We start from the raw sequence: 21720 nt of genomic DNA on the forward strand, positions 1-21720 counted from the left end.
GAGGTGTGGTGGGCCTTGTCTGGAAGCAGATGTGGGAGAAAGAGGTCTTGCCTGCTCCGGCCTCTGGTCTGGGATGCTCCGCGTGGCCAGGAGCTGGGCCGACAGAAGGTGCTTTGTCCCATCTTATCACCTGGAAATCCAGAGCCTCCTCAAAGACTGCAGCCCAGCTTTAGCTGGGGCTCCAAAAAAGGCCAAAAAGATAATACCAGAAGATGACATACGTGGCTGCCTTTCCTTCTGGGACGGCCACCAGCAGCGGCTTGGGGACATGTAGCTGACACAGGGGCAGGGGCCCTGGACTTGGCCTTACAGGCTGGTAACCTTGGGGAGGAGTGACTACTAGGACGCATCCAGCCGACCTCCCAGGCAGGAATGCTGGGAGGAACAAGTCAGGCGGTGTGCACAAAAGCGTGTCACATCCGGCAGGTCGCCGTCGGATCGGAGGAGAGCCGCCTTGCAGTGCTACCTGATGTATGGAAGTAGAGGAGGGTATACCCCAAACCTCTGTGCCTTCGAAGACACGGTCCTTTCCTAGATTCAAAAACACACACCCTTTTCTTTACTACTAACCTTGCTTCTTTACTTTTGTCTCATTCTTTCACACAATTAACATCTTTCAATGAAAAAGTTCTAGGAGTTTAGCTTTTGCTGCAAGGCAGGAGTCATGATCAGTTCAGGGAAGACTAATTAACAAAAGGTGTGCAGGCTTTAACACAGACATGCACCCCCCAGAGAGTTATTTGTTACTCTGGTTTCCTTCCTCACTGGCAGGAGCGACAAGAGAGAACAACTTCACACAGGCTCACTCCAGGTAGCTTTAAAGGTATACTTCTAAAAAGCCACCTCATAGAGAGCGACAGCTACACAACACACAGATGTTAGCGAAGTAAACACCTTGAGTTGGGCTGGTACACTATTCGGAGAGAAAGAATCACCGGTTTGATCTCTTGAGGGGTCTTTGTTTTGGGTCGTCAGTGACATTTTTCCTTCCTAAGTTCTGGGAATGAGGACAGTGCAAGGCATCCATCCTCACAACATTCACTGACTTTAATCACGCAGGAGTGTCCCACACCTGGGAACCTACGTGCACGTGCACAGGTGGGCTTAGCAGCGCTGGCTAAGTCATCAGACGGGCTGCAGCGGGAAAGGAAGCCTTCGGGTTTGACACCCTACACTTTCCCCTGCTCGTTCGTTTCTAAATTTTTTTGGAAAGGTAAAGACTTTCATTGAATTGGCGACTCAGGAATACTTGTGAGAAAACAAACTCTTCTATAATCAGACTTCCATTCCCCAGGAAAAATGGGTTTACACAGGGAATAATTTGCTCTCCAGCTCCCCACCAGGCCGAGGTTACTCCTCAGTCTTTCAGAGACAGGACTCACCAACCGACTACAAGATCGGAGCAGTTAACAACTTTCTTGAGGCCAGAATAAAAGCCAGCTGGCACAGGATGGAGGTCGCACTCTTCCTCTCTGCCCATTAACATCTTTTTTGGCTTGGCTATTCTTGCCTTAAACCTGGCTCTGGAAGTGAAATATATTTTACTATACTTAACAGGCAATTAAAATTCAAGGAATAGTCTAGAACAGGGGTGGGCAAACTATGTCCCAGGGGCCAAGTCTGGTCAGCCACCTGTTTTTGTAAATGAAGCTTTACTGGAACACAGTCATGCCCATCTATGGCTGCTTTCTCAGCCAAAAATATTTACTTTCCAGCCTTTTCTGAAAAAGTCTCTTGATCCCAGTCTAGAACTGTGCTGTCCAATACAGCAGCCACTAGACACATGTCTATTTAAATTTAAAACAACTAAAATGAAATAAAATGAAAAATTCAGTTTCTCAGTTGCAGTAGCCACATTTTAAGGGCTCAACAGTCACACGTGACCAGGGGCCACTGTAGTGGACAGCACGGAAAACATTCCCACCATCGCAGACAGTTCTCTCGGACAGCCCTGGAAGTACAGGATTTAAGTCATCAAGCTAAATTTACAGCCATCAAGTTCCTCCAGGTGACACCTTCTCCTTCTACAGACAGAAAAGTTTAGACTTTTCAGCAACATGTTCCTGTCACACTTTGAGTTTTTAGGATATGCTAATTCACTATATTAACTGCAAACTCTAGACTATGTAATAGGAGATAAATATCAAACCAATTGGGACTACTAATCAGTTTAGTGATCGTATTGACTGATTTGTTTACTTGACTGCCCCACCATCCAGGGGACTGTAAACTCTGAAAGCTGGGCCACAGTGCTTGCTTCATATTCCGAATTAGGAACCTGCTTGGCACGTGGTGGTAGCGACTTGACAAATATTTGTAAAATGAATGAAGAAATGAACCCTAGGCACAAAAACTGTCATATGCCAGAGGCCACTGAAACAGATGGATGTTGATAAGACACTGGGAAAAAACCCGCTATTATAATCCTGTGGCAAAAGGTTCTACAAACAGCCAAAATTTCTATTTAAAAAAAAAAAATTTTTTTTTTCTTTTTTCCTTTTTTAAAAAGATTCCAAACAAAACAAAACAACTGCCTTGGTTTGTTTAACTGCCTTGGTTTGGATTCTGGCCCTACCACTTATAGGTTGAGTGACCTTGGGCTGGTTATTTTACCTGTGTGGAAGATCCTTCTTCTCTAAATGCACCCTGAGTCGGTGGTAAGCCTCAGTGTGGCCCCCTCCCCTTCCCAGCATCATGATTACATCAGCCCCTACTCTCTCTCCAAGCACCTGCCCAGAGTCAGCTCTTCCTGTGCCCCTCCTGTACCAGGGTCCCTGTGTGGGTCTCCCACTAAACCATCCATTCCTCTGGGGCGGGGACCCTCAGCACTGGACACACAGAGGAGATGCTAAGTGGATATTAAATTGATCAAGACTCTAAAAGCCAATATAAACAAAATAAAATTTGCTAAACCACACATTAACATGCTTGCTCTAAAAAGTCCTTATGAGTAAATCAAGCGTTCAAGTTTTAGCTAGTTCACTGTTTGACCCAGAATTTAGTTTTAGGCCCTAAAGGTTATCCCTTCTTAAAATCTCAAGTCTCTTTTAGGTTAATACACTTCACTACTTTTTCCCTTCACAATTAGACAGCAACCAACCACTCAACCAACAGCAAAAAAATTCAAACTGGTCACAGTAAAGTCTTGGAATTAAAAACAACAACAACAATGTGGTATAAGATACAAAATCCAACGATTCCATTTCAGAATAAAGTCATAGTTCAAAAAATGACTAGTACATTAAGTGTTTAATGAAATGAGAAAACTCAAACTAAAACAATCTGTTATTTATAAGAAGATACCTTAAAAGTATCAAAATACACATTTTATATGCTATAAAATTTTCTTTTTGCTAGTCAGTCACCGTTTAAGAACTTAAATCGAAACACAATTACATTTTGTTTTTGCCCATTTGGCTCCTGCAACTAAAATACCTGAGTGCTATCTGTGGTCAACATTTGCTCTTTCCTGGGTGCACTACAAAACAATGTGACCTACAGGTTGGTCACTGTGGACATTAATTTCCACCAGCTTCTTTCAAGAGGGTTTGGAGAGAAAAGCAACACCCATTTTATTCCAACAGACTGGGTATTCATGTGGTTTTATCTCCTTTATCTGCGTACACCCTAGGATCTGAAAAATCTTGTCTGGCATTTTAGTCATACAGACTATTAGTCACCTAGAGATCCTGCCCCCACCCTTCCTTGACATGGGTCCTTAAAGGAGATTCTGACAGTTAGAACTGTTCTGTTAGGGACAGAGCTGTGATACTGTATAAATTTTAAAGTGATATGATGAAGCTTAACATTCATTTTCTATTTCACCCAATTATGAACAAAAAATTTGTGTAACAAATACTTTTAAATGCTACGGAAAAGTATATGATTATCCTGATAGCTGTATTTTAATATAATTATTAATTACTATGCTAATTGTGTTTTTAAGCTAAATTCTGAACCCCAATTTGGTATAAACTACAAGTGGCAAACTGTAATTATTAAAAGTGATCTATACACTCATCGAAAACTTGTTGCCATTTAAATATTTAAAGGCAAATGTCAATACAAAGCCTATTTAAGTGCAAAGTATCTCCTACTATTCAATAAAAACGCTAACAGCTCAGAAATTATGACCCACGATGGATTCCAATGTTTCAAAGCACGAGTCTATTTCTCTTTTCGAATCCAGGGCAAGAACGAAAACAATCCTTTTAAAGGAAGTTCTTTTCTAATCATTTCTGCATATTTTCTGACTGCAATTCATCGTTAATTCAGAGGTGTGTCCTGGTGAAACCTTCGGGGTGTTAAGCAACACAGATGCAACAGAAACTCTGCGCACGGACAACTTGGCCAGGCGTGCCGCCCGCCTCTCCTTCCTACCCCCGCCCAATGCCTTCCCCGGGCAGTGACTTCACATCCTTTGACATCAGCACGGCTCTGAAAGGGGGATGGGAGAGCGAGCAGAAAGCAGAAAAACCAGCTTTGAACTATGCATGCAAGGCCTCTCTCAAGACTCAAATTCTGTGAGTAGTTCGTAAAATGCCAAATTGCAGTGACACACCCAGCCTCCTCTGGTTAGGTCTGCCGCAAAACGGGGTGAATTCTGCTAGAAAGGACTTCCTGCTTTTCTTATCTGAAGCACAATAGCCATTTATTAACTAACCACAGAAGGTTCCGTTTCAGTGAAACACACAATAACTTACCTCGAATATGGAGAAGGGCCACGGGCTGGAAAGGCCCATTGGAGTTGGCCGCATCCACCACCATCCTGCTGCCCGCTTTATTACATGTCAACATCTAGACTTCAGCGGGAAAGGCAATGTACTCCTTAAGGCAAGAAACCAGCCTCCATTTTAGTTTAAAAAAAAAAGACAAACTGAAGCTCTCTGCAGCTGGAGGGAACTGGCTGGTTCGTGATGTCAGCAGGCACGGGGCTCGCTGATTGGCCGGAAGCTGCAACTTAAAATGACACTAAAAAAACTGCAAATGGAAAGAGCATTCTGTTTGGCTGTCAGTGTGCGTGAAAAGCCTGGACATTTTTTGGCTTTCTGCAGTCTTCATTTCTCAATAACTTTTAGGCAAAGATCCCACTTCTTAAGGGGCAGGACTGAGGCCACAACCCTGGCCAGACTATAAACACATGATTCTGAGAGAGCTACCAAAAAAAAAAAAAAAAAAAAAAAAAAAACCCACAAGTGTGCATGTGTGTCTACATGAACTTTAAATTTTAGCATTTCTCTAACTGGTACCCCAAATTCACTGGTACCTTATACCCACCTGGCCACCTCCTATTTTCTACTCTAATTACTTTAAATATCTGTATCATTTTTGGCAACCTAGTTTTTTTTTTTTTTTAAAGCAAATTGGCTATTCAAATATTACACAATCCCAATTCATCAGTTTGGACTCTTGTTCAACCTTTCCTACTACCAAGTTATGAATTAATAATCTTCAAACACTGGTTTTCTCGGGATCCAATTCTTTTATTGGAAAAATTCAGTTAAAAAATTATATGAAAAATGAAAGCTTCTTTAAATTTAATAGCTAGAAAGTGCTGTAAGTTAAAGTTATTTATACCACCTGGCTGTGAAAGTTAAAGTCATAAAATAGAATGCAAGTGTTTATTTTTGTATCTTAAAGATGTCAACATACCACTTTTATGTAATTTTTTATATTTTAAATTAAAATTTTTTAATTAAAAAAAGATATTTCACTTTTTAAAAAAAATGGCGCTACTATTAAAAGCTATTATTCAGATCTTAGTTTCCTATCTTCAAAAAAGGTTAATGTAAAAAGCTGAAGAAGGACATCATTTCTGAATTGGAGTCTCCTGGCCTGGGGAGGGGGTGTACGTGTGTGCTGGAGAGATGATTCCCTACAAAAAGAAGTGCTATTCCTAGCTCCAGATGAAAATGAATAAGCTATGAGAAAAACCTCTTTGCCAGGCAGAACTGAAAAAAATTCCTCACTCCTTCACACACACACACAACTGAGTTTGTCCAAACCATGTCTTCTCTTTTTATAAATTCTCACACAACGCCCCTCGCCCCCCACCTTTCCCAGCTTGTGAACAAGAACCAAAAAGCCCTTTGGTTTCTAAACATAATTCACAACAGTAAGAAACACCTGAAATGGACTGGGGTTAGCAGTTACATCTGTGGGCTGGCACGCAACACATTTCAATGAGCAAATGAACTGCTACAATCATTCGGGGGTGCTTATTAAGTTCCCCTACACTAGTAAGAAGGTAGACCTTACTATGTGTATCAGTAGCCATTAAGAAAATAAATGAAAGCAAACCAAATCCTACCCCTGCCCCCCTCTGCAGAGCTGAAGGATGCTGCTGGATTCCAAAGCTGGCCATGAATTAAATTATAACAAGCAATGGGGAGTGGGTGTCATGTGATGGGCCTCCCACCTGCCTGGCTCCTCTGCTGTCTGAACAGCCTGTGTTCCGAGTCAGGTACTGTGAACTAAGGTTCTGGCTGCTGACCCTCTGGGTGCATCAGATGCGCAAGGATGGCTCTCCCAGAACTATCACCTCCTCACCCAGGAAGTGGTGCCAGATGAACTCGGCATTAAGGATCGAGGCTTGCAGGGGGGGCTTTGTGAGGGGTCAGGAAGCAGATGCTTACTGTAGATCTTACTTTAAAAAGAGAGGGACCTGTTCTCAAACAGTTTAATACTTCATATGAGATGCGATGGGGAAATGTGCCTGTCCTAAGATTGTGCTATTGAGTGGAATGCAGAAATAACAGGGAAAGACTCCTAGACTCTTTGTATAAAATATACAGGTTAAAGTCAAAGAAAAAATGAAGACACTTGTTGATGTATTTTTCCTAATGATCTCAGATCAAAGGATCTCAACTTTATTAGTGATTTTCCCCCATGCTGTTTTGAAGCCTTATGCATATAAAGTAGTTCTTTAAAGGACTCAAAGTCTGTGATCTGGAAATCACTGATGAAACGTACTCTAAAATATAAATAAGCAAACAAGCAGATAAATAATATGGAGGAAAAAATAAAAGACTTGAACAAATAAAGATAAGGTGTGTTTCGGGACTGGAAGCATACATACTATAAATAAGGTGAGGTTAGTACTTCCCCAAATTGATTTATAGTTTTAAAGCAATTCCATTCAAAATTCAGAGGAGTCTCCTTATTTTTCTGGGTATCTGACAAAATAATTCTCAAGTTCACTTGGAAAAATTAAAAGCATGAAGAATGAGAACACTTCTTATGAGAAAGGCTGGTCCTACCAACTATAAAGCTTATGAACTAAGGACAGTGTGATGTGGGCTTAAGAGACAGGTCTTGGAACAGACAGCAACAGCTCCCAAAACAGTGAGTGTAGTTGTACAAATGTAATATTCGGATAAGGAAGGAAGCTCAAATCCACGGAAAGGGGAGGATTATTCAGACAACTGGTTGGCTATATGTGGGCAGAAGTCAATTTAAGTCTTACCAAAATAAAATCTGAGATGGGTTAAATAAAAAAACAAACACAGTTAAATTTTTAAAAAGTCAAATCATACCCCCCACAAATCCCCCACAGCTTTGAGAAGAAAAGGGAAATGAGTATATCAATTCTCAAGCCAGAAAAGGACGATTAAAAAACACTGGACAAACCCTGAGGGGATATTCCTCACATTAAAAAATTTACAAATTTCTGTATGTTCCCTCCAAAAATCAAAAGGAAGTATAAATGCTATAATTACAAGAGATTAATAATATACTGCGATTAATTAGAAAAACACTGAGACCTCAGTGTTCAAATGATTCAGTTTACAAAAGAACTATAACTGCTCAATAATTGTATGAAAAAAGTATTTCTTCACCTATCAAATCAGCAATCATTTTAAAAATTATAATTAATACTGGTAAAGGCATGTTGTAACCTTGCCAACAAATCTATAAATTGTTCTGATCCTTTTGGAAAATAATTTGGCAATATGTAAAGATCCTTTGTTTATGTAATTTAACTTTTGGGAGTCCATTCCAAAAATTTAGTAGCCATGAGTGAGCATCACATTTTAAAAAATATTTATTTAAAAAACTGTGCTGGGACTTCCCTGGTGGCGCAGTGGTTAAGAATCCGCCTGCCAACGCAGGGGACACGGGTTCGAGCCCTGGTCTGGGAAGATCCCACATGCCGCGGAGCAACTAAGCCCGTGTGCCACAACTACTGAGACTGTGCTCTAGAGCCCACGAGCCACAACTACTGAGCCCGTGTGCCTAGAGCCCCTGCTCCACAACAAGAGAAGCCACCACAATGAGAAGCCTGCGCACCGCAAGGAAGAGCAGCCCCCACTCACTGCGAGTAGAGAAAGCCCATGCGCAGCAATGAAGACCCAAACGCAGACAAAAATAAATAAATTAATTAAAAAAAACAAAAAAAACTGTGCTAAAGTATACATAATATAAAATTTACCATCTTAATCATTTTTAAGTGTACAGCTCTAAGTGGCATAAGTACATTCACATTGTTGTGCTACCATGACCACCATCCATCCTCAGAACTCGTTTCATCTTGCCCAACAAGCAGTCTGTCCCCATTACACACTTCCTCCACATCCTCTTCCTCTCAGCCCCTGGCCACCACCATTCTACTTTCTGTCTCTATGAATATGACTACTCTGGGTACCTGATACAAATGGAATCATGCAGTTTTTGTCCTTCTGTGACTGAATTACTTCACTCAGCGTAAGTGTCCTTAAGGTTCAGCCATGTAGTAGCATGTGTCAGAATTTCTTCCTTTTTTAAGACTGGATAATATTCTATTATAGGGGTACACCACATTTTGTTCTATCCATCACTTGATAGACACTTGGGCCATTTCTGCCTTTTGGCTATTGTGAATAATGCTGCTGTAATATGAATACATAAATATCTATTTAAGTCTCTGCTTCCAATTCTTTTGGGTATTCCCCAAAGTGCAAAGTATGGTAATTGTATTTTTAGTTGTTTGGGGGACTGCCATGCTGTTCTCCATAGTGGCAGCATCATTTTACACTCCCACCAGCAGTGCACAAGGGCTCCAATGTCTCCATATCCTCACCAACACGTGCTATTTTCTGTTTTTTGATAGTAGCCATCCTAGTGGGTGTTAAGTGGTATCTCACTGAGGTTTTGATTTGCATTTTCCTAATGATTAGTGATGTTAATCGTGTTTTCATGTGCTTACCGTCCATTTGTATATCTTCTTTGGAGAAATGTCAAGTCCTTGCACTTTTTTTTTTTTGGCTGCATTGGGTCTTCATTGCTGCACGCGGCCTTTCTCTAGTTGCAGCAAGCAGGGGCTACTCTTCATTGCGGTGCACGGGCTTCTCACTGCGGTGGCTTCTCTTGTTGCAGAGCATGGGCTCTAGGCGCGTGGGCTTCAGCAGTTGCAGCATGCGGGCTCAGGAGTTGTGGCTCATGGGCTTAGTTTCTCTGTGGCATGTGGGGTCTTCCCGGACCAGGGATCAAATCCGTGTCCCCTGCACTGGCAGGCAGATTATTATTATTTTTAATTAATTAATTAATTATTTTTTGGCGGCGTTGGGTCTTCATTGCTGCCTGCGGGCTTTCTCTAGTTGCGGCGAGCAGGGGCTACTCTTCGTTGAGGTGTGCCGGCTTCTCATTGTGGTGGCTTCTCTTGTTGCGGAGCACAGGCTCCAGGCACGCAGGCTCAGTAGTTGTGGCTTGCAGGCTCTAGAGCGCAGGCTCAGTAGTTGTGGCACACGGGCTTAGTTGCTCCGCAGCATGTGGGATCTTCCCGGGCCAGGGCTCAAACCCGTGTCCCCTGCATTGGCAGACGGATTCTTAAACACTGCGATAGCAGGGAAGTCCCCCTTTGCACATCTTTTTAAACGGCTTGTTTTCTTGTTTAGCTGTAGGAGTCCTTTATAAATTCTGGATGTTAATCCCTTATCAGATAGATGATCTCCGAATAGTTCTTCCCATTTTGTGGGTTGCCTTTTCACTTTGTTGATTGTGTCCTTCGCTGCACAGAAGTTTTAAATTTTGATGTGGTCGAATTTATATGCTTTTGCTTTTTGTGTCTGTGCTTTGGTGTCATAGCTAAAAAATCACTGATAAATCTAACATCATGAAGCTTTTCCTCTATGTTTTCCTATAAGGTCTTTGATCCACTTTGAGTTAATTTTTGTGTTTGGTGTAAAGTAAGGGTCCAAGTTCATTCTTTTGCATGTGGATATCCATATTTTCCAGCGCCATTTGTTGAACAGACTGTCCTTTTCCCAGAGTGGGTGGCACCCTTGTTGAAAACCATTTGACCATACCTGTGATGGTTTATTTCTTGGCTCTCTTCTACTCTATTGGTGTACGTGTTTGTTTTTACGCCAGTACCACACTGATTCGATTACTGCAGCTTTGCAGTAAGTTTTGAAATCAGGAAATGTAAGGATTTTGTTCTTCTTTTCCAAGATTGTTTTGGTTATCCAGGGTCCCCGGAGATTCCATGTGAGTTGTAGGATGAATTTTTCTATCTCTGGAGAAAAACACTATTAGGATTTTGACAGAGATTGTATTGAATCTGAAGATCTCTTTGGGCCGTACTGATGTTTTAACGATATTAAGTCTTCGAATACGTGAACACACATTGGCTTTCCATTTACTGGTGTCTTCTTTAATGTCTTTCAGCAATGTTTTGTAGTTTTCAGCATACAAGTCTTTCACCTCCTATGTTAATTCTAAGTATTTTATTCTTTTTGAGAGCATCACATTTTTATTTATGATTCTAAAATACCAGAAACAACCTTAATGTCAAAGGGATTATCCCACACAGTGAAATATTACACATCCATCAAAAATATTTATGAATTTGTAAAGTAAAAATATACGTGAGAAGGGCAGTGTATAATTTTTCAGAAATAGTATGATTATAAAAAGGAACGCTCTCAAAATATCAACAGTAGTCACTGTGGAGTGTTATGGTTACGGGTAGTTCTTCTTTCTGAAACTTCTCTATATTGTTCAGTATTGCTAAAATAAGCACACAATACTTTGATGAACATTAAAAGTAACAATTAAAAAAAAGACATGTAGATTAAGTTACAGCAGAGAGAATCCCTTAGTGAATGCTGCCTCTCAGGCACAGGCTAAGAACAGAGAAAGGGCTGTGATGGGAACCCAGGAAATATGATGCAAAAGATTTATGGTGATGCATAAATGAGATCAAGTATGTAAAAACACACAAACAAAAATTAGCCTAAACTAGGCATGACAAACTGAACCAACAAATTACAGGATGTTGACTCCCGTCTTGAAGAATCCATTACGGACTCCTTAAATTTTTACTGCAAGTTTGCACTGAATCAATAGGCTCATCTAAGCTCTCGAGGTTCAATTAGCCGCCAGAGTACTTTCCTCATGGAGGAAACAAGGACTCAGCAAACACACCGGAAGAGGCTCACGTGCAGCCCCATCACTGGCTTGGGCATAAGTCTTCACTGCCTACTCAGGGAGAGGCCGCCCGCCCTCAATAAGTCCAGGCTGGTTCTTCTCTCCTCACCTGTAAAGGGTGTGTCTGTGATCACCCTACCGCCATGGCTTTTAGAAGGCACAAATGTCACCGAGGGAGTGGGGAGCTCAGGAGGGTGCAGCTGCCACTGAAGGAGGGTCCCACCGCACGTCGCTCCAGCCATTACAGGGAAGGTGCTGGAAGCAGTGGACACTGTAGCACTTGAAGAGCAGGGTCTCGACCCTGGGGCTGTAGTGTGAGGGTGCCGCAGAGCCACTGACGGGGTCTCTGCCTGGACTAACCCCTCTGGGAAGTCTTCCTCTCCCCTCTCTGGGCCACAGGTCTCTTCCCCGTCAGCCTCAGGACAGTGCCTGGCACACAGCAGGTGTTCCATCAAACTGACTGAATGAAGGGCCGAATCAAGCAGTAACACCCAATTCTGATCCTGCAAAACTCCCTCACCACTCTTTATACCTCGTCCCCGTAGCGCGTAACCAAGAGGGGTACGCCATCTAACCACCTGCAGCACGACACATCCCACCCCCTGCATGCAGAGCCCCCATCCAGGCTCCCACCACACCCTCCACTGGTGTCTGTGCCCAGCCCTCATGCCCCCCATGGCACCCTCCAGCCACGCTTCTGGACTCTCCCATGACAACCTTCCTGCCGCTCTGCAGGGCTTGAGCTAACTCGGAGGAAAGGCGCCTTTCTGGGCTCAGTGCAGAGCTCCTTCCAGAACCGAAAGTGGGCAGACAGACCACAGCTCTCAGTGCGCCCGCCCGTCAAGGATGCAAACACAAGCATCTCTGTACTGCACCAAGATGAAGGTTGAATAGGAGTTATTCTTTATTCTCTGCGTCCTCTGTCACTTTATTTGGGTTTTTATTTAAAAACAAACTGCCATTTGTAGGTAGCATTTCTGAATAAAACTTTCACATTTTCATTTCTAAATTCAGCTGAAGGTTTTAATTTTCATCTCCCCAGGCAATTTTACGGGCAAGTTAAGTATGCTCATATTTTAGTGAAGAAGGTTTACAGTTTCTTTCACTAAAAGAAGGTTGTGTCTTGGGGGCTTCCCTGATGGCGCAGTGGTTGAGGGTCCGCCTGCCGATGCAGGGGACACGGGTTCGTGCCCCGGTCCGGGAAGATCCCACGTGCCGCGGAGCGGCTGGGCCCGTGAGCCATGGCCGCTGAGCCTGCGCGTCTGGAGCCTGTGCTCCGCGGCGGGAGAGGCCACAGCAGTGGGAGCCCCGCGTACAGCAAACAAACAAACAAGCAAACAGATAAACAAGAGAAGGTTGTGTCTCGAGCCCAGAGAGTTGTGGTGTCGTAACTGCAAGGCACTGACGCTGCTGGCAGAGCAGACACTTACGGAAGCTGCACGGGCGCGGGCGATGCACATTTTGTTGGGGAGGACAGCTCACCTACAAAACCTGGCTTCATTTACAGTTTAAAATAGACGTCTTCCTTAGGCAGATCAAAGATACCTAGCACTCAGCTGTGTTCAAAGGTTGCCAGGGCACTTCTACTTGCCAACAGCAAGGTCAAAGGGACAGGCGCCTGCTGCCCTGTTGATCTGAGCGAGTCCTGCGAGTGGTTTAAAAGGGCGGACAAGCTTATCCCAGGAAAGGCCAGCGGAGGCGAGCGGAGTAGACGGTGTAAAATCTGCCCCGAGTGCGCTGCTGGGAGACCTTCGCTTATTTTTGTGCTTGCCACAGTTAGGCTGGAAAACCTTTAAAGCCAAAGCAAGTCCTCACCCCCTCCCTTGTTCCGAGAAGGTAGGAAACCCACACAAAGTACACAGAGCACACGTGACACACCAAAGTGCTGTCGTGTTGACTATTAGCAACAAACCTCACTTCACAAAGAAGAACCTGAGGCGCAGGGAGCCGTGAGCCTGGGAGGGGTTCCAGCCCCACAACAGTTCTGAGAAAATGGAAGGACGTGGGAAGGACAGGCAGACGGGCCCAGAGGGCTTTTCATTCCTTCAGCAAACTTGTGTCTTGGGGACCCGTGGCAGATGCTAGACTGGGCACCAGAACAGCCTCTGCCCTCAGTGACACTTTAGACAGGGCAGCGTGTGGTGTGTTCTGCAACCCCAGTGTCCATCATGATGAACAGATACATGGTGCTCCATCCACACGATGGAATGTTATGCAGCCTTAAAAAGTAGGAAGAAAATTCTGTATGATTCCACTCATAGGAGGTCCCTAGAGGAGTCAAAATCACAGAGACAGGAAGTAGAATGAATGGCAGGTGCCAGGGGCTGGGGGAGGGGAAGAGGGAGGTATTAACAGGCACAGAGCTTTTGTTGGGGACGATGAATAGACAGTGGGGATGGGCACACTGAATGTGAATCTAGTGAATGCCACTGAATTGTACACTTGCGAATGGTTAAAGTGATAACTGTTACGCTATGTATATTCTACCACAATTTAGGACAAAAGATCAGGCAGGCTTGAGCCAGCCAGGGTGGCTCAGGAAACACTGGAGGAGGCAGAGCCAGCAGGGCGTGCGAGAAACCCAGGCCTGGAGGGCCTGTGCGGTGAGCAAGGGCACGCAAGCAAGGTGTGTGCGTCTGTGTGTGACGTCAGGTGCCGGGAGAAATCCAGGTGAGGTCTGGGGAAGGCCTGAGCTAGACATTAAATGTAAGAGTACAGCTGCCAGTTGAAACCTACTCCCTGGGTTCTTCCCAGAAGGGGCTTGCAGGGTATGACGGGCAGAGGCCTGAGACCGGCCCTGGAGTAAAAGCCACGTCTGTGGCCTGACAAGGGTGGACAGGAGGGCGCCCTAGGGCCAGCCTGCGGCTCGAGGCTGGGCTCAGGCTGACATGAGACCAGCTCTCAGCTGTTCACAAGAGCAGCATCCATGGCACCTCCGCTCCCCAGCTACCGCCAGAACAAGGGTCTGGGTCTGGGTCTGGGTCTGCGGCCTCCCTAAGAGCAAGGGCCACCTCCGGTCACTGTCACTGTCCTGACTACCTCCCCATGCTCCAGACAACCCAGGTGGTCAGTGAATATTTGCTGTGAACTGGCACCTGCCTCACCAAGCTGAAAGTTTCCTTCCATTATTGTGGGCAGTCAAGAGAAGACACAGAATCAAACACGTGCCAGAAACAAGACTGATGAAAGCTGAGTTTCTGAACCCACGAGAATTAGAGCAGGCACTATGGTAACTTCTCACATTGCATTTTTATTCTTCAATGAATGGGCAAGAGGTAAAGTTCCTCTAAACAGATGCTAATTCATTTTTAAGCAGTAAAAAATGATGACTTGTATGGTGAGACTTTCAATTGTATCAGAAAATAAACTGCTTTGAATGAGGTTGAAGTATTGTATTTTCACAAAAGTAGGGCAAGACATATAAATGTTTAACTGCCATTCAAAAGCCAATTTTTAAAAATTCAGGTAAGTTCTCCCAACAGTAATGTAACTTCTTTCCCAAATGGCCTAACACTTAGCAATTCTAAATTTCTGCCCCAGGGTCTCCAGTTAACGTTAGGCCCCAGTTGTTTCATTATAACTTTGACTTCTCCCTAGGCCTTTCTTTCCTAAAACAAGGAGAATGGCCTCAAGAAACAAAGTCCTTGATTCATTAGTCACCTAAAAAAATCGGTCTCTTCATTTAACACTTCTACCTTCCAGACCGAAAGTATTAAAAGAAAGGACTAACTCAGAGAAATCTTTGAACGAACAGGGCCTGAAGACTACATTCAGCCTCAACGTTAAAAAAATAAAAACAGGAAACATTATTTTCCACTTAGCGAATGACTTAAGCATTTAAATGGCCTCAGTACTAGAAAGGTGCAATGGGACAGCCAGGCACCTCTTGCGCTCTGGGCAGAAGTATTCATGGTGCAACCTCTCTGGACAGCACCTCTAAAGGGTTCTTGAAAACGCGTGGCCTTTGATCAGTACTTCCCTTCCTTGATTCCAGCTTAAGGAAAGGTTCAAAAGTGTGAACAACAAAAGATTTACATTAAAGTACGGTTTACAGCAGCTGAAAACCACGGGAATAATAAACGGTGTTTAAATCATGCTCCTATTTCCATTAAAGTCAGGAACAAGACAAATATGCCTGCTCACACCACCACACGTAACATCTTACTGGAATTTTCAGTCAACTCAGGAGAAAGACACTAAAGGTATAAGATTTAGAAACAAAGAGGTGAGATTGCTTTTACATGCAGATCTCATTAGATACCTGAAAACATCCAAAAAAATCAGCTGAAAAACTAGTGCAAACAATAAGATAATTCAGGAAGGAAGCAGGAGGTGAAAGCAAGATGCAGAAATCAACAACCTCCAAATAAACAATTAACAATTATTTAGAAGACGTAATGGAAGAGGAGATCCCATTTACAATAATAGCACCAGTAATGGAATATCTGGGCACACACTTGCTAAGAAATGTGCAAAACCCACATGAGGGAAACTTAAAAACCCCCCTAAAGGAAATGAAAGTGGCCTTGAACAACTGCACACTACGCTCTCAGAAAGGGGATTTGAACATCCTAAAGATGCCAGTCCTCTCTGGACATTTAAAAAATTTAATGGAATCACAACAAATATATACCAACAGCTTTTTTTTTGCAATGAAATGAGCCAATTCGAAGTTCCTACTGTTTGTAATAATATCATTATTGTTGTCAATCATTTTAATATGATACAGCAATAATTACGTCAATGAAATTAGAAATAAAGATTTTCAGTGTAAGAGATCAAACTATGAAAATTCAAGAAACAAGTGAAAACACTACCATGTTATGAACGCACAACTAAACATATATATATATTTTCTAGAATACATGTTTATGTTCTAGCTCTCTCCACTGAGAGCACCTAAAAGCAACAGCAGTCCAGTAGCAATGAGCACCCACTGGTACCCTGATTTTGGTCTCTAATATCATCCCCCACTGAAAGCAATCAGGGTTCGCTGAAAAATGGCTGATTCCAAGTCTGGGGCAGGGAAGGTACAAACAAGCCTGGGGGGACACCTTACTGTGTCAGAAATCAAGGAAACAAACATAAATGAGGCCATGACAGCAGCTAGTCCAAATATCACACAATGGTTAAAATTATGCATCTGCACATAAAAAAAGAGTACGGGGGCTTCCGTGGTGGCGCAGTGGTTAAGAACCCGCCTGCCGATGCAGGGGACATGGGTTCAAGCCCTGGTCCAGGAAGATCCCACATGCTACAGAGCAACTAAGCCCGTGTGCCACAACTACTGAGCCTGCACTCTACAGTCTGTGAGCCACAACTACTGAAGCCCATGTGCCTAGAGCACATGCTCCGCAACAAGAGAAGCCACCACAATGAGAAGCCCGTGCGCCACAACGAAGAGCAGCCCCCGCTCGCCACAACTAGGGAAAGCCCATGCGCAGCAACGAAGGCCCAACGCAGCCAAAAATAAATAAATACATAAATAAAATCTTAAAAAAAGAGAAGAAAGTATGATTTTAGTAGATTAAAACACACTGACATCAATGAAACACATAATGATATTCAAAAAAGAGAAAGCCAAAAAAACATTTAGTTTTCACCATTTGAGGGAAACTTGTAACTGAAAGGCAAAGAATTAAGCTTACCCTCACTTTCCAGTAGGAGCTGTATGTCAAGATAACCAAATAGCTCTATTTAGCAAGAAATAGCTCTGCTTTTAGAAGAATGCCAGATTAAACGCTGAAATCTCTAGAGAAACTATTGACTCAGGCAAGGATTATCAAGTGGTGTCTAAAGCATTAGCATATGGTTGATGGGGAACAGACACTGGCAGGGTGCCAAAATATACCTTGTAGATTATCACTAGTACTTTTGAATTGCAAAGGGAAATACTGTACAATGGAGAGATCAATTGGTCACCAACCTACTGTAATACAGTGGTAAAATCTAGCATCACTTTTGCTAGTCATCAGATAGTATGCATCTCTCACAATAAAGAAACTATCTCCTGAGTTACACAGCATCACCCCTGATATATTCTATCCAAAAAAGGTTTCCATTTTCAGGAACTATAGGGAATAAGGGGATACTTTACAGGACAATCATCTTGGCTAATTTAACAAGTCATAAACTAGTGCTGCGGTTTATGGCACTCTCAGACTAGTAGTGACACCAGGTGTCTGGCAGAAGCAAAAACAAATCCCTGCTGAAGAAGATACTTTTATCCTAGGTTTCAATTTATTTCAAATATTTGAGTACAGTGACCAGCATACACTAAAAAATAGTCAGGTACACAGGAAATAAGACACCGTGAGCAAAATGTGACAAGGACTTCAGATGTTGGTAATATCTCACGGACTATAAAGCAGCTGTGCTGACTAAAAGAAATCACAAATTTGATGGTTTCTGCAAGGCAATAGGAAAATATTTTTAAAAAGTCACAAAGCAGATTAAAAATAGAACTTCCATAAATGAAAAAAGAATATCTGAAGTTTAAAACTTTGTGGCTGTATTTTATATTTCATTTTTCTAGTAACTTATTTTTACTCTATTTTATGAAAGTACTAGTCCATGGTGGGTTGAAAATTAAAAAGAAAACTGGTCCTTCACCATGGATAACGTGAAACTCTGATCAAGAATACAGCACGACGGGCTTCCCTGGTGGTGCAGTGGTTGAGAGTCCGCCTGCCGATGCAGGGGACACGGGTGCGTGCCCCTGTCCGGGAAGGTCCCACATGCCACGGAGTGGCTGGGCCCATGAGCCATGGCTGCTAAGCCTGCACGTCCGGAGCCTGTGCTCCACAACGGGAGAGGCCCCAACAGTGAGAGGCCCGCGTACCGCAAAAAAAAAAAAAAAAAAAAAATACAGCACGTATAGTGAGATGGATGGACCTAGAGTCTGTCATACAGAGTGAAGTAAGTCAGAAAGAGAAAAACAAATACCGTATGCTAGCACATATATATGGAATCTAAAACAACGGCACTGCTGAACCTAGTGGCAGGGCAGGAATAAAGACACAGATGTAGAGAACGGACTTGAGGACGTGAGGTGGGGGGAAGGGGAAGCTGGGAAGAAGTGAGAGAACAGCACTGACGTACATACACGACCACATGTAAACTGGACGGCTAGTGGGAAGCTGCTGCACAGCACAGGGAGATCAGCTCGGTGCTCTGTGACGACCTAGAGGGATTGGATAGGGAGGGTAGGAGGGAGGTTCAAGAGGGAGGAGGTATGGGGATATACGTATATGTATAGCTGAATCACTTTGTTGTACAGCAGAAACTAACACAACATTGTAAAGTGATTATACTCCAATGAAGATGTAAAAAAAAAAAGGGGGACTTCCCTGTTGGCGCAGTGTTTAAGAATCCACCTGCCAGTGAAGGGGACACGAGTTCGAGCCCCGCTCTGGGAAGATCCCACATGCCACGGAGCAACTAAGCCTGTGTGCCACAACTACTGAACCTGTGCTCTAGAGGCCACAAGCCATAACTACTGAGCCCACATGCCACAACTACTGAAGCCCGCGCACCTAGAGCCCATGCTCCGTAACGAGAAGCCACCACAATGAGAAACCCACGCACCGCAACAAAGAGTAGCCCCTGCTCGCCGCAACTAGAGAAAGCCCACGTGCAGCAACAAAGACCCAATGCAACCAAGAGAAAAAAAAAAGGAAAAACCCCATTAAAAAAAAAAAGAATATAGCACGGTTAGTCACAAAAAGGTGGAAAAATACAACCTTAAAGAAAGATAGTAAATGAAAGATTCCAATACACATCTGATTAGAGCCAAAGGGGGAAAATAAAGGAAACTAATACAGAGATAACTGAAGAAATAATGGCTGAGAACTTTCTACAACTGAGGAGATATAACAATCCACAGATTCAAAGTGAATGGCAAAAAAGACTGATAAAAAAGAAATCTATACTTGGACCCCTGGCAGTGGAATCACTGAAAAAAAATCAATGTCATAGTCAAAATCAGAAAAGTGGCCAGAAATCGCAAACAGTACTTTCAAAAAGAATGAATCTGGGGACTTCCCTGGTGGCACAGTGATTAAGAATCCGCCTGCCAGTGCAGGGGACACGGGTTCGAGCCCTGTTCTGGGAAGATCCCACATGCCGCGGAGCAACTAAGCCCGTGCGCCACAACTACTGAGCCTGCGCTCTAGAGCCTGTGAGCCACAACTACTGAGCCCGTGCGCCACAACTATTGAAGCCCACGTGCCTAGAGCCCGTGCTCTGCAACAAGAGAAGCCACCTCAATGAGAAGCCCGCGCACCCAACGGAGAGTAGCCCCAGGTCGCCGCAACTAGAGGAAAGCCCGCGCGCAGCAATGAAGACCCAACACAGCCAAAAATAAATAACTAAAATAAATTAAAAAAAAAGAATAAGAATGAATTTGGCTTCTCAATACTAATGGAAGTCAAAAGGCAATGAAATACTTATCTTCAATGTACTAAAGGAACACAAAAATCTACAATTAGATATTCAGTGATTATCTTTCAAGAAAGAGGGCAAATGAAGACATTTTCCAGATAAACAGTTTGCCACCAGCAGACTCTTATTAAAGAAAATTCTAAATGATGTATTCAAACAAGGTTTTGACCTCTGATGGAAAGTCTGAGATGCAAAAAGGACTGAAGAATAAAATGATAAATACACAGATAAATCTAAATGGTCATCAACAGAATAAAACAGTGATACTGTTATGGAGGACTTAGAAAGGTGGGAATTCAGATACTCAGCGATGGAGGGGTCCGAAGAGGTGGCAGCGGCAGCCTTCCTTTTCTGAGGTACGATTGACATAAAACATTATATAAGTTTCAGGTGTACAACATAATGAGTTGATATCTGTATGTACTGCAAAATGATCACCACAGTAAGTCTATAGTTAATAGTTAATATCCGTCACCATACACAGTTACAAAATTTTTTTTTCTTGTTGGGAACTTTGAAGATCTACTCTCTTAGTGGCTTTCAAATATTCAATACAGTATTATTAACTATAGTCACCATGCTGTGCATTATGTCCCCATGACTTACTTATTTTAACTGCAAGTTTGTACCATTGGACTTCCTTCAGCCATTTCGCCTACCTCCCCACCTCCTGCCTCTGGCAGCCATTTTTTTAAATTAATAGACTTTAATTATTGGGTTTACAGAAAAGCTGAATGTAAAGTACAGAGTTCCCATACCCCTCTCCACCCTCCCCTAGTTCCTCCTATTATTAACATCTTGCAATAATGTGGCACATCTCTTACAACTGATGAGCCCATATTGATACGTTACTGTTAATTAAAGACCACAGTTTCCATTACGGTTCACTTTGTACATGCTATGGGTTTTGACAAATGTAAAATGCCATGTATTCACCATGACGGTAACATATGGAGAGTTCCGCTGTCCTAAAAATCTCCTGTGCTCTGTCTAGTCATCCCCGCATCCTCCCAACCACTGGCAACCACTGATCTTTTTATTGTCTCCACTGCCTTTTCCAGAATGTCATATAGTTAGTATCATACAGGATGCAGCCTTTTCAGATTGGCTTTCTTCGTTTAGTAATATGCATTTAAGGTCTTTCCATGGCCTGGTAGCTCATTTCTTTTTATTGCTGAATAATATGCCATATTTTGGATGTATCACGGTCTGTTTATCCATTCACCTACTGAAGGACATCCTGCTTGCTTCCAAGTTTTAGATATTTTGAAAAAATTGTGGCAGAGTTTTTTTACCACCCCAAATTCTTGCATAAAATCATACAGTGCAACCAAGCAGGCAAAATCAAATACCCATCGCCAACATCTACAACAAAATTAGGTGAAAATGTATCCCCACAGACACGTGAGCATATATGAGAGCCCACCAGCAGCCACAGGCTCGTGTGCTATCAGTGTCTGGGGGAAGAAGGCAGAGAGGAACAACGGGTGTCCTCTGGAGCTGAGAACTCTGAGACAACCAGTGAGCCGGGTGAACCCACCTGAGAACAGCGACTGAAAGCAGAAGGGGTCTGTACCCCACAAGGGATGAGGGCAAGGAGTCCGCAGCCAAGACTGAAGGGGCCCTGGGAACCCTCAAAATTCAGCAGCCGTAGCTTCCTTCCAGAACTAGGTCACACTGGTGAGAAACTGCTGGGAAGAGAATCCAGACTGAACAGCAGAGGGGCAGGAGAGGAAATGGAAAAAGAAGGTCCAAATACTAGCAGGGGAAGAGAACCAAATCAGGGCTCTCAGGAGGTAAGCCAGCACATTTTAGAAAGTTTCACAAAAATAACCGAAGCGAGAGCTCTAGAGCCCAAGCTCCTCTTCTCTA

General features: G+C 43.3%; 1 protein-coding gene across 7 annotated transcripts in view; it reads right to left on the reverse strand.

Annotated features, from left to right (window-relative positions):
• Positions 1 to 21720, reverse strand: part of PPP2R5C (protein phosphatase 2 regulatory subunit B'gamma) — a 134721-nt gene that overhangs the window by 89369 nt on the left and 23632 nt on the right. Inside the window, exon 1 of one of the 7 annotated variants that reach the window (XM_060095632.1) lies at positions 4704 to 4782. The exons of 4 other annotated variants lie outside the window; for them this stretch is intronic. In XM_060095632.1, the coding sequence (XP_059951615.1) occupies positions 4704 to 4757 (54 nt within the window). In that variant the 5' untranslated portion in view covers positions 4758 to 4782. Of the gene's footprint in view, positions 1 to 4703; positions 4912 to 21720 lie in introns of those variants that run through there. 2 more of the 7 variants (XM_060095627.1, XM_060095631.1) reach the window with 2 other exon arrangements.

Source organism: Mesoplodon densirostris, chromosome 4 (genome assembly GCF_025265405.1).
Source record: "Mesoplodon densirostris isolate mMesDen1 chromosome 4, mMesDen1 primary haplotype, whole genome shotgun sequence".
Classification (NCBI taxonomy): domain Eukaryota; kingdom Metazoa; phylum Chordata; class Mammalia; order Artiodactyla; family Ziphiidae; genus Mesoplodon; species Mesoplodon densirostris.